The sequence below is a fragment of the Typopeltis vanoorti genome, chromosome 4, assembly GCF_054136105.1.
Source record: "Typopeltis vanoorti isolate ZY-2024b chromosome 4, IOZ_Tvanoo_1.0, whole genome shotgun sequence".
In the NCBI taxonomy this organism is placed as follows: Eukaryota; Metazoa; Arthropoda; class Arachnida; order Uropygi; family Thelyphonidae; genus Typopeltis; species Typopeltis vanoorti.
Window position 1 is genome coordinate 155038389 of NC_143552.1, and position 13539 is coordinate 155051927.

General features: G+C 36.7%; 1 protein-coding gene across 2 annotated transcripts in view; it reads right to left on the reverse strand.

Moving 5' to 3' along the window:
• The window catches only part of Plod (procollagen lysyl hydroxylase), a 339227-nt gene that overhangs the window by 157083 nt on the left and 168605 nt on the right, over positions 1 to 13539 (reverse strand). For both annotated transcript variants that reach the window (XM_090392044.1, XM_090392043.1), the window contains one exon: positions 7017 to 7118. In XM_090392044.1, coding sequence (XP_090248170.1) covers positions 7017 to 7118 — 102 coding nt within the window. The remainder of the gene's footprint in view (positions 1 to 7016; positions 7119 to 13539) is intronic.

The following is a 13539-nucleotide window of genomic DNA, read 5'->3' on the forward strand; positions in this document are numbered from 1 at the left end:
ATTTCCATTCCCTTAATGCAGTTCTACCTGCATCATTAGAGCTTGATTTCTTCTGGGTCTTTCTCCTGCCATCCTAGCAACAAACATCTGTTTTGCTAACCTTTTATCTCCTATTCTGTTTAAGTAAACCATGCTACCTGAGATTAGCTCTGCACACACACAATGTCAAGTTCCTTCTTAATATTTCATTTTTAATATGATTCTGCCCTTGATGCCACTGCTTACTCCTCTAATATTTCTTATGCCTGTCTCTGTAGACAAGAAAGTAATTCATACCAATTTTAACCTAGGTTTTAATCCTTTTAACCTACTTTCTTATATAAAGGAAATTTAATGTGTTGACTGCTTCTCTTTTATTCCAAATTGATTCAGTTGACTCTCCACCATACAGTATTGCTCACTTTTGTTGTTCTTTTTCATATTTAATTTGGCAACCTTGTTCTACAGACTCTCCATTCAGGATGCAGCTGATGTTTTCTTTATGTTCTACCTATTTTTGCAGTCTTTGTGTTTCTTTTATTTTTTAACTGTTGATTTTCATGTCAAATTATTTATTTCAGCAATTATTCAGTTTACTCAGAGAGCCCAGAACACTTGCGGATTTAGGATTATAATATCATATGCATAGAGTAAAATTTGAATATGTCTAGTTTTGAGATCATGTTTAATTTCCCATGTGAATAATAGGTGATGAGTAAAAATGGAGATAGGGTGCATTTTTGTCTTTACAGCTGATTTTACATCAAACCATCTGTTTAATGTACAGGATTTCATAAAGGACGAATCTTGATAACTGGAAGGATACCTCCATGTAGTCTTTGAAGAAATGAGGAGAACCAACCAGAACTTCTGACCAGATGTATAATCCTCACCTTCTTGGGATGCACCCTCTTAGTAGGTATATACTTAGATACTGAAAATGAGAATGGGTTGGCAATTTGGGGTTAAGCTGACCAAACTGTATTCTTTATTAATTTAAAACCAAACAAAAATTATGGTAAAACAAGATGAAAAGGCATACTGGCTAGAGCATTGCTGGATTAAAGAATATCTGCATGTTTTTTTGCCAGGGAACCAAGATGAACATCAAAAAGTCAGGTGGTGGAACAAACTTAAGATAGTTACAATAAACATAAGTATCAATGAGAAGAAGTGGAACTGGTAGAAAAAAGAAAAGTACCATATTGACATAACTGGTGTTAATGAAACAAAAAATAAATAAATAAAATAAAAAGACAAAAAAAAGTGAAATTCTTCTAAATAATAACTATAAGATGTTATATTGGCAATTATGATCAGGGGAAGGAAGTAATGGCTATAGTCTTCAACACCAAACAAAATCTAGCTGAATGGCAGGCAGTACTGAGCAGAGTGATATGTTCAAATATCAAAATGGGAAACTGGACAATTACATTTATTTCGGCCAATGGTCCAACAGAAGGTTTCTACTATGTGGAAGAAGTGGAGGAAATTTCTGAGTCATTAGAAAAGGCAGCTAATATAGAGAAAAAAGAGAAGTTGGTCCTGGTTAAAGACCTAAACAGCACATTAAGAAATGAATATCAGATATATGGAAATATGTTGGGAGAAAAGAATAAAGCTAATAATAATGGTAATTACCTGCTGAATTCTTTCAGGACATGGATTCGTCATCACTAACACCATGCTCCAATATAAAGATATGCATAAACATACATGGAGAGAAGATGATATAAGAAATAAGAAGAGTCTCATTCACTACGTTATTGTCAATAGAGATATTATCACACTGGTTCTGGACACAAGAGTATATAGTTGATTTGAAACAGTGATCATTTAGTTTTGGGCATAATAAAATTGAATAGCCAATTGAAAAGAAAAATATATAAGAATTTAAAAATAATTAAACTTGAGCAGCTTTCAGAGGTGAACTGTAGAATTAAGTATATGTTACTAAAAGAAAAAATGAAGGAGTTTGAAAACGATGATGAAATTGAACAGTCACAAGCTCTGAAGAAAATATTAATTGATCTAACCAGAGAGAGAGAGAGAGAGAGAGAGGGAGAAGCATGTGCTAAAGTTGTCTACAAGGCTGGAAAAATCAGAGTTCCATGGCAGATGCATGAAGTGAAAGGGATAGTTTTGGAAAGCACAAAAGTATATTGAAAGTTCCTAGCAAATAAGTTGTCGAATTCCTTAAGAGAATACAAAGAAATATGTCAGAAAGCAAATCAGTGTGCAATAGTAGCTAAGACAAAAGTCTTCAGATGACTTTGGTAGAATATAGAAGATAAATATCATGAAGGTAACAAAATGTTCTGAAGTATATTGAAAAAGCTTAGAAATGGAGAAAAGAATAATGTAAAAGGAATCCAAGATGATAAAAGGTGATATGAAAACTGACAATAAATATATCTTAGATACTTGGAGTAGTTATTTTGAAAAACTGTTAAATGAAACAAGATGTGACAGAACGGTGGTAGAAAATACTCAAGAGGAATGCAATCAGTAGATATCAACACTTGAGTTAGGAAAAAAACCATCAAAAGCCTAAAATGAAGGAATTCAGCACAGGTGAATTAGATGATATTAGACCAGAAATGCTCAGGTATTGAGGTATATAAAAGTTTTGCAGTGGCTGCACTGCATAATTCAGAAGGCATGGTCAGACGGGTGAATTTCAGATGACAAGAAAATGTGAGAATTACAGAAGAATTACCCCATTGAGTGTTCCAGGTAAGATTTATGTAAGAACACTTGAGAAAAGGTTAAGAAAAATTACTGAAGCGAAACCTGGTTCTCTTCAGTTGGGTTCAGGTCAAACAGGGCTTGTCAGAATCAGATTTTTACTTTCAGAAAGATAGTTGAGAAGTCGCAGGAATATAATAAGGATCTGTATTTAAGTTTAGTAGATTTGGAAAAGGCATATGACAAGGTTCGAGAAAAGCTCTACCAAACATTACAACTACATGGTGTGAATGGGACACTGCACCAACTGGTACACAGGCTATATTTAAGTTGTAAGTCAGCAGTTAGTAACTTCAAACCATCTTTGTTATTTCAAAGATGGTTTGAAGTTAAAATCAGATGAGATTTTACTTCAAATTGTTATTTATTACCTATATAGATCCCATAATAGAGAAAGAATTGAGGAAGTCAGCAGGTTTGAATACCTGGGATCCATTATTAATGTGAAGAATTGCTGTTCAGAAGACTAAGAATGGCTAAAACAACAGTCAGATTTGTCTAAAATATGGAAGAATGGATCTATCTCCATTGGAACAAAGTTGAGGATTTTGGATGCAGTTGTTTTTCCAACAGTGACTTTATAATAAGGTGGCACACCTTTTTTGGCAACTCCTATAGGTAAGGATGACCACTCCTATTGCTTCTGCCTTAGTATCTCCACTCTGGGCCTGGCCCCCACTGATGAGACCTCAATAAAGGTCGAAACCGGTATGGGTAGTGATCCCCCCCCTTAATGCATAGCAGTATACATGTCTGCAAGGAGATGTGCTGTGCATTATGGGAGATACCGAGACAAGGAGTTGAGAGCTTGATCCACCTTTGCTGCGAGTTGCCTCGTGTTGTACTACCTTACCTCAGCCCTGAAGATATTTTCAGGCGCAAACTTTGTTTGCTCACACTTGAATAATGGATTAAACTAAATTTAACTTAGTAATTTACATATAAGGAATACATATTTTCACATATAGCAAACAATTTTCTTTATTTTCTGCTGGAGTGTAGGTATCTCCTTAATTTGTTAGATTTAACATGTTAAATCCTGAATGAATAATTTCCTTTCAAAAGTTCTCCATTCAGGATCTAACAAAGGTCCCCCCTTTCTAAAAAAAAAGTTTTTCTGTTTCTTCAGAGAAACTCTTTTTATACCTCCCTCAGTTTTCTGGGAGTGACTCTTCCATTCTTTGAATTTAATTTTGGGCTTACGTTTGGATAAGAGAGCATGCTCTACACCCCATCTGATTGTTTTAAAATTTCTCTCACTACTTGCTGTGTCATGATCATCTCGTCCTTCCCGAGTTTTGCACCAGTTATTCATTAATCTCTTACCGGAGGTAGTTATATTCCGCTTAATAGCAGCATAGTTGATCTCCAACGTATCTTCACCTGACTCACACTCATTTTTGTTTGTAACCTTTTCATCTGATTGTGTCCCTCCTTCTTCTAGGTCAACCATATCAGGATTCCTTGAGATCTTTGACGAGGAGACCTCACTCTGTTCTCAGTTGGTGAGTGCACTATGCTCAGCGTCCCCCTCAGTCGGTCTGTGCCCACTCTCTCTCTCTCTGGTGTTTCCAACGCACATGGACACCTCCCTTACTCTGAGCTTGCGATCTACATCCAGCTTTTGTATTTCTCTTCCTCCCTTAAAAACATACTTCCCTTCTAGAATAATCACAGGAGAAACTGTATTTAGTTAAGAAGTAATTTCCTAGGATTAGTCTTAAATGAGGGAGGGAGTTTCTTGGCAAGACTATGAAACTGTGCCAAATGCACATGCCATATTAGGCAGGCTCACCTTCAATCTCATTGATTTCATAGCGTGAGTAACAGAACGGGATATTCCCAAAAGCTTAATGGGTTTTCACGGATGTTTTATCCTCCCCTTTACATAGGGCTCTATCTCCCTGAAATAATTCTCAGAGATAATCGAAGCTTGGGAACCTGTATCTATCAATGCCCTGAACCTTCTTCCGCAGATCCTTCAACCGAAATTCCAGGGTTTTGTCTCTGATTTCGTCGCTCCACCCCCTTTTCTACTTGTTTGCTACAAACATGTGAATTGGCCTCTGAATGATAGTTCCCCTTTGAGTTTCCTTGCCTGTTAAAACAGTTACGGGCTAGATGTCCTAACTTATTACAGTTATAGCACCTTAGGGACTCTCGGTAGTAACCTCTTGCATTATCTCCGTCCAAGGACAAAGGAGAGTTGCTATTGCACTTGGCAGACAGCTCCGTCAATCCTTTGCATCTTTTCAACCTCTTTGTGGATTAGGTCAGTGGTCCTCTCAACTTGAAGGGAGGAATTCTCCTGGTTTGTCATGGAGGCTGTTGTCGCATCGAGGCGGTCCATGATAGGTTGGTGCAATCTCTCCACTTCTTGCTTGATTAAAGAGCGAACCTTGCTAAAACTTGGAATGCCAGTGTAATCTGGTAAACTGTCTCAGGTCTACTTTCTTCATTTCCTCTCTCTGTGCCTTCTGTTTCTCCTTTTCTGGATGTTCCTTCACAGTGCTTTGATCCCTATTGCTGTCTCTATCTCTCTCTCTCTTTTACGGCTGCGTAACATTCTTCTAAGTTGGTTATATCTTTCCCAAATACTATCTCCTCAGCTCTTGCCTCAGCTCTATCCTGAAGTGCTGGAAGACTGCCCAGTTTAGATGGTGCTTGTCTTCATCAGAGACACTCAGGGTATTTGCAAGAGTTAACAACTTGTTGTAAAATTCTGCTACCTTCTCCTTTGTCTTTCTGCACCATTTTCTGAAGTTTCCATAAATTTGGACCCACATTTCTTGCCTTTGAAAACTGAGAAATGAGTATTTCCTTGAGCTTTTGGTAATTCAGGGTTTCCTTTAGAGTCAGCGAGGAGTAAAAGAAGTTCTTCGCCCTTCCAACTAGCTTGCTGCATAGCAAAATTAGCAGTTGGAAGTCGCTCCATCGGCCAATCTTTCTCAGTTCCTCAATGTATTCAAAGGAAGTTCTCACATCGTCAGTGTCCTCTATGGAAAACTGAGGGAATATCTGTTGGGGGTTTATAGTTCTGAAGAATTCAGAATCATTTAGTTCTGAGCTTGTTGGGAAAGACATACCTGCATTCAGCTTACAATCTAATATAAAACCTTTCCCTCAAATTTCTACTATCCCAATAAATGCCTGACTGCTTGATATGAGGTCAAAACTAACTTACAGTGATTATGGATCTATTAGCCTTAATTTTAGGGGCCCTAATCACATCCTGTCGGCTGTGCCATTGTTAGGTCGTTACTTTCTCCTATTTTCTAAACTTTATTATCTCTGTAATCGCTATTATCTATTCTGCACTTGGACCTAAGAAATTTCTATCTAGGAAAGTCTCCCTGAGTAAGAGTCCCTTCTATTATAGGATACTGGCTGGCGCAGCTTAAAAATATAAATTTGCCAGTATCCGAAAAGGAGACCTAAGAGAAATTTCTTAGGTCTGAATGCAGAATAGATAATAGCGATTACAGAGATAATAAAGGTTAGAAAATAGGAGAAAGTAATGACCTAACAAAGCAAACTTTGACATGTAAGGATGAGGAAGTAATTTTGCCTCTTTATAAGGCTTTGATAAGACCACACTTGGATTACTGTGCACCGATTTGGTCTCCTGGGTTCCAAGGGGATAAAGAAGCTGTGGAAAGGGTGCAAAGAAGAGTTACAACGATTATATCTGGATTATGGGATTTATATTATGAGGACAGATTGTGAGTATGTGGATTACAGACTGGTTAACAGGAGAAAGAGGGGTAAAATGATAGAGATCTAGGTCTATAAACTTTTGAATGGGTGTTACAGCATTTCAACTGATGAAATTTTTCGTTATATGGAAGGTGGGGAGAGAACACAGGGGCATCCATGGAAGTTAAATTTATTTGCAGTCAAGAAAGGGGTAAGAGCTAGGTTTTTCTCCCAGAGAGCAGTGAGTGAGTGGAATAATTTGCCCTTACGGGTAGTAAGTGCATCTAGTGCGAATGAATTCAACAGTAGGTATGATAGCTGGGTTGGGTAATTTACGGCCTCCCTCGATGAGTCTTTGACTCCCTGGAAGTCTCAGATAATAATAATAATAATAATAATAAAATAAAAATTTTATAGAAGAAATTTTTATAAAAGGTATTATTATTTCATTTTGAAACTAGCTAATTCAACGTTATGAAAAATACCTTAAATGAAATGCCTCCCTCAATCATAACTTTAAAACAGTCCACCTAACAGGTATAACCCAGTAACAAACACAATGCAATTAAAAAAAAAGTGAAAAAAATACATACCTATTTTGTTCGATTAAAAGGCGCAGAGTATTCAGATTGGTTAACTGTGCATCTGAATCCACAGAAAAATAATAAGCACAATTCAGTTTCAAACATTCTTCCCTAAACAAATAAATTTAATAAATAAATATTGTCAATAACAACTTAAATATCAAAAATTGTTTATTTGCTTTTCTATAATGAATATATTACAAAAGTGTGTTATAGTGTAATAAAAAAGTTTTTTGCATTAGAAGTGGAGAACTTTACCAAAATACGCTGACAAACTTTAAATTGTAAGTGGCTTCTGTAGTGAATGACAATAAAAAAACACTGCAGGTGTACTCCTTTGAATTCAATTGATCAACTAATGTATCTCCCTTACAAAATAATAATGTAAATATCACTTCTTTGTCTTCTGCAGTTCTTAATGGACCCTTAAGTGCCCATTACTGTCCAGGGTATCTTAATGCAAACTACTGTACAAAATGTATTTATTTAAAAATTAACTGTTCACGTATGCAACAAAATATATATTATTTTAGCATACCTAGTTCAGAATGTAATAACAATGCTCTTACATTGGAAAGACTTGGTCTGAATTCTATCTAGGGAGAAAAAAATGTATTCAACTTTTCCAATAAAGGCAAGTCTCTGTTAAGTGGTGGGATATTTCTTTTCAGAAGCTCAGGTTTTTCACCTGTGCAAGAGACAGAAAAAATTAGACAGAAAACACAAATAATTAAGCCAAATAGGATTATCTGGCCTCATTAATTAGGCTCCTACAAAGCTAGGTTTCTTAGCCTTGATAGACTACTGGGCCTAATGTGTTAAGAGGAATATGAGATATATAATGTTACATGACACTGCTGCCCTCAGTGATAAAGGAATACACTTTTCATTTTATTTATTTTTTAATAAAGACAAAATTTTTGTCTTTATTATCAGCTAATGCCTATTTGTTCCCGTACAGGGAGTAGGCGAGGCCGTTTACCCTATCTAACGTTTGGAGACTGAGTGGGCAGTTCAATCTCCACTGGTTGCCAATCAGAGAGATAGCTGGCCCAAGGCTATCATTGATTCATCGGTACGCAGTGAAGAAGGCGGCAAGCTAGTGCCGCCATCTCGTGGTCCCTAACCCTAACACAATATTTTTAATGTCTGAAAATAGTGTGGGTTCGACGATCGATTTTTCTTGAGTTTACAGGACGAAAAACTCGCTAGCCCGTGCCAGAGATCGACTAACTCAGGAACCAGTCGAAAAAAGCTTAGAAAAATTTCCTCTAGTCGGTGACTAGATTTGAACCACCAAATCCTTTCTTCGTGCAGTCAAGCGCCGTAGAGTGCAAACGCCACTTCTCCTGAGCAACACAGGCTCTTGCCTGTGTAGCTCAGTAGAAGTGGCTGAGTAAACTAAGAAAAAGTTTTAACATGAATTATTCAGGACATAACTTTAGTTAAACATAGGCAGAGAATGTGGCATGTGGGCTATATACCAGAAAGGTAATTTTATGTATATAACTCTAGATTAGGAGCAAGAAATTGTATAACAAATGAAAGAAAAATTGTAAGACCTAACCTGTAATGCATGTGAGTCAGATAAAGAAATTAATTAAAGCTGTTAAATTTATTTAAGAACCCCATTTCATGTGTTATAAAGTAGCAAAACCTGTAAGCCAGAGTCCAAGGGTCGCCGTTAACTGTCCTGTGTTACGTATACTGGGGTGGGGTGGAGAAGTAGTTATAAGAAAGAGAAACTAGAGCGCTTTCCAAGAAAAACACAACAAGCGCACGTGCGATGTGAGAGAGGGAGCTGGATGCCATGATGTAAACCCACGTGACCACATTGGTGGGCATCACGATAGCCGAGAAGAGAAAGAAAACAAAAAGGTCAAGCAACCCCCCACTTCAGGCTTTTTTTGGTTCCTGTTTCCTGACCTCTCGGACGCTGGTCCAGTCTGCACCGACGGAGAAGTTCTTGTCTGGCCGTGGAAGGTATGGTTCGTCTGCTGCAGCGTTTGAAATAGGCCTAGCTATTTCCTGAGACTAGGATAGCTGAGCGATGTCGTGCGACGGAAGAACCAAGTAGATGTCGTCCGTTCTGGCTAAGCTCCTGAGCCATATCGTCCTTCCCGCCGAGAATCTGGCCGTATAGTTTGTCGAAGGTGACCAGACGAGAAGCAGATTGAAGAAGCCTTGATTCCCAGACAAGGCAAGAAGAAAGACACAGAGTATCATTTCAGAGACGGTAAAGTAGACTTTTGTGATATATTTCCCAGTTAAGAAAGTGTGTGTTTCCGTAAGAACGTTTGTGAGGACTCATTTTATGGAACTTTAGGAACTGTCTACAACTTGGCACAGGCCCATTTTGTTTGAGAATTGTCTGCCTAGCAAGGCCATGTTTATTCTGTATGAATTAGTAGTAATGTGTAAAATTATATAACTAATAACCACGTGAATGTAGAAAGTGTGATAAGTATTAATGAGATAATGTTAAGTTGCATATAGAGGTGATCTAAGCAAGTTCATTTATATATTTTGTATAGTAGTATTGAACCAAGGATCTTACTTGAGAATAATTCAGATTAATTAGTAGTAATGCTTACTTGTAGGATTTCTTTATTTAATAAACATGTTTCTTAGTACCTGCCTGATCTGTTTTAGTATATGAATTCAAACAGCCACTCATAAAAATATTAACGAACTTAGCGGGAAGAACCCACGTGTATGATTAAACAAAGCGGGCCACGACTGCATGTAAGAATTTAGTGAACAGAGATTAGATTTTATTATAATTTAATTATTGTGTATCATTCTGAGAGAGAGCCATCCTGGGTAAGAGTCTCATCTATCCTCGGTATTGGCTGGTGCAGTTATAATATAAATTTGTCAATGCTTATCAGGTGGACTGTCTCAGATGATGTGTTAATGGTCACGTCCCACACAAGGACAAAGCCATAGATACTAAGTAACCTACACGTGGTTAAACTATAGAGAGGCCAATAGGACCGCATATTTAAAAATGGGAGATTTAAATAAAGAACAGAATAAGAGATAAGATTAAATAGGAAATAAAAAAAAAAATAAGAATAGAATATAAACATAATAACATGCATGCATAAAAATAAAATTTAGCAATGTGGTATCTGCATATAAACAAAATTACAAGAAGGTTACAAATATACAAGGTATCCTACAGCAATGCATAATTAGTCAAAAAAAATTAGTAAATAATATGTATGCACAAAAGTTAAGCTGGGGCAATGCAGTATCTACATATAAACAAAATTACTGCATCATTTAAGGCAGTACATAATTAGACAACAATATTGTTAATAAACAAAATTCATGTAACACCAAACCAAGGAATGCAGTATCTACATATAAGATTACTACAATGAGTTTACAACAAATGTCATTACGGTAATACATATTGTTAAAGAGGAATTATTATACATTGTGTATGCATAAAAATTAAGTTTAGCAGTGTGGTATTTACATATTAACAAAATTACAACAAGGTAACTCAAGGCTACAGAAATATATGATTAGTCAGAAATTAACCTAATGAATAATACATACATTAGTACTCAACTCCTGCACATATACATCACAAAACATTACATATTTTGTAATATATACGTATAAAAGTTAAGTGAAGCAATACAGTATTTACATATAAATAAAATTACAGTCAAATATGTTTGTATAAATTAATTCTTTGCAAAAATTAAAAACATCATGCAATCTGCCTGAGTGTATATGGTTTGACCAGGTAGGCAAAAATTTCATTCCTCTCTCTGAGAGAGGAATGAAATTTTTGAAATGAATGAAAAATTTCATTTTCATCCCTAAAAATGAAATTTTTAGGAATGAAGTGCCAGCATTCTACCATATACTGGTAGAATGCTGGCACTCTACCAGTATATGATAAATAGTGAGATGTGTATTGCATTTTTCACACATGGGATAGTCATTAGCTCTCAGTAAATAAGAATGTGTAAGATAACTGACCTATGCAGAGCCTAGTGAGAATAACTTCCTTCTTCTCTTTATTCATTGACTAGAATTTATGAGACAAGTTAATCAAGCACCTGAAATATCACACACCAATGCTTGATTCATGTTTAATGTTATATAATTTGTTTGTTAATGCTTCCTGCCATGATGAATGCCATTGAGCAATTAGCTTTGATTGTATAAATTGTCTGTAGTCTGTATATGGTACTGCCAAAACGTGGAGAAAGTTTGAGCTGATTTAGCATCTGCAGCCTCATTTCCCTTAATTCCAATGGGGCTGGGAATCCAGCACAACTGAACATCAAGATTAAGGATTTTCATTTTGTGAAACAGGTGTAACACCTCATAAAGTACTGGATGTGGATTACGCATAGGAGAGAGGAGAGGAGATAGCCTGTAAAGAGCTCAATGAGTGTTTAAATTATACATTTTTGGTAGCAGTTTTCTTTTATATGAACAAGTGCAAGCTGAATGGCATGTAACTCTGCTGTATAATTACTGCAATCAGGTGGGATCTAGTTGGAGATAATAATGTCAGGAAACACAGCTGCAGCCAACAGAGGTATTAGTTCTTAAACCATCAGTATAGATAGGCAAGAAATCAGTGTGCTGCTCTGTGTGCATTAAACAACTGGAGGTAGACAGATGATGGAGTATGAGATTTCTGTAGCTGACAAAGTGAGAGGTTGCAAGACTGTGTGCAAATCTGCCATGGAGGGATGCTGTTATGTGCAAGCTGTTGGTATAACATTTATACCAACAGCTTGCACAGTTTCTTTAATACGCATACCAAAAGGACGTATGTCATTTTGAAGTGTGTGGTATTGAGCTTCCCAGAGCAGAGAAAAGAGACTAGTCCATGTAAGATGATCTGGGAGAGAACTTATCTTTAGGGCATAATTAAGAGACAATTGTCTTCAAAGTGATAGAGCTGGTTCATTTGATTCAACATAAAGACTCTGAGTGGGTGATGTGCGAAAGGCACCAGTAGCTATCCATATACCCTGATGATGGATGGAATCCAACCATCGCAAGTTACTCTGTGTTGCAGAACCATAGACTTGAGACCCATAATCCAGCTTTGAACATATAAGTGCATGATAAAGATGGAGCAATGAAGCTCGATCAGCACCCGACTCAGTAGAGGATAGAGTACGAAGAAGGTTCAACAGTCTCTTGTACTTTTCTCTTAGTTGACGAATGTGTGCTAGAAATGTAAGTTTATTGTCAAAGATCAGTCCCAAGAATTTGGCTTCTGTAGATACTGGAATAATAGTGCTTCCCATTCTTAATTCAGGATCTGGGTGAAGAGTGTGTTTTCGACAGAAGTGTACACAGACACTTTTTTCTGTTGAAAACCTAAACCCATTACTAAGAGCCCACAGAGAAACATGATCAACTGCTTGCTGAAGTTGTCTTTCAATTACTCTCATGTTAAGGGAGTGGCAGTAAATTGTGAAGTCATCAACATATAGAGCATTGTCTACAGTGGGAGGAAGCTGTTCGGTGATTGAGTTAATTTTAACAGTGAAAAGTGTCATACTTAAGATAGAGCTTTGGGGAACACCCTGTTCTTGATGATATGATCGAGATAACGTATTTCCCACTCAGACTTGGAAAATTCGCCTGGAAAGAAGGTTTTTAATAAATACAGGAAGGTTTCCTTTAAGACCCAGGTTACAGAGGTCTTTTAATATGCATATCCCCAGGCTGTGTCATAAGCTTTTTCCATGTCAAAAAAAAAAAAAAAAAAACTGAAACAAGGTGTTCTTGCTTCAGAAATACATCTTTTATATAAGTTTCTAAACGAACCAAATGGTTTAAAATTGAGCGATGTCTACGGAACCCACACTGTGTATTGGCGAGAAGATTGTTGCTTTCTAAATACCATTAGAAAATACCACTAAATACCACTAGTATCTTACAAAAACAGCTGGTCAGAGCAATGGGTCGATAATTATTTACTTGTGTTGGATCTTTTCCTGGTTTTAGCAATGACAATTGACTTATGCCAAGAATTTGGAAACTCTTCCTCTGCAAGTATTCTATTGTATAGTAAAAGAAGGAGATCCATAGAAGATGAAGGTAGATGTTTTATCATTTCATACAGGATGTCATTAGGCCCTACTGCACTAGGGTGAGATAGTAGGAGAGCTCTTTTTAGTTCCTCCTTAACAAATGGCTGATTGTATGGCTCAGGAACATTGGTAGAAAAATTTAGCCTTTGTTTCTCTTGCTGTTCTTTCAGAATTAAAAATTCAGACGGATATGAAGCTGTTGCTGAGATTCTGATAAAATTTTCTCCCAGAGCGTCTGCAATGGCTTTGGGATCAGCAATAACACTTCCATTATGGTCTAAGGTAGACAAACAATGTGTTTTATATCAGCCTTTCATTTTCCGGATTTTATCATACACAATTTTTGGACGAGTCATTTGATTAATTGATATTGTAAATTGGATCCACGATTGTTTTTGACTCTGACGCTCACATAGCATGTTGTGTCTCAAGCAAACTTGAAGGCT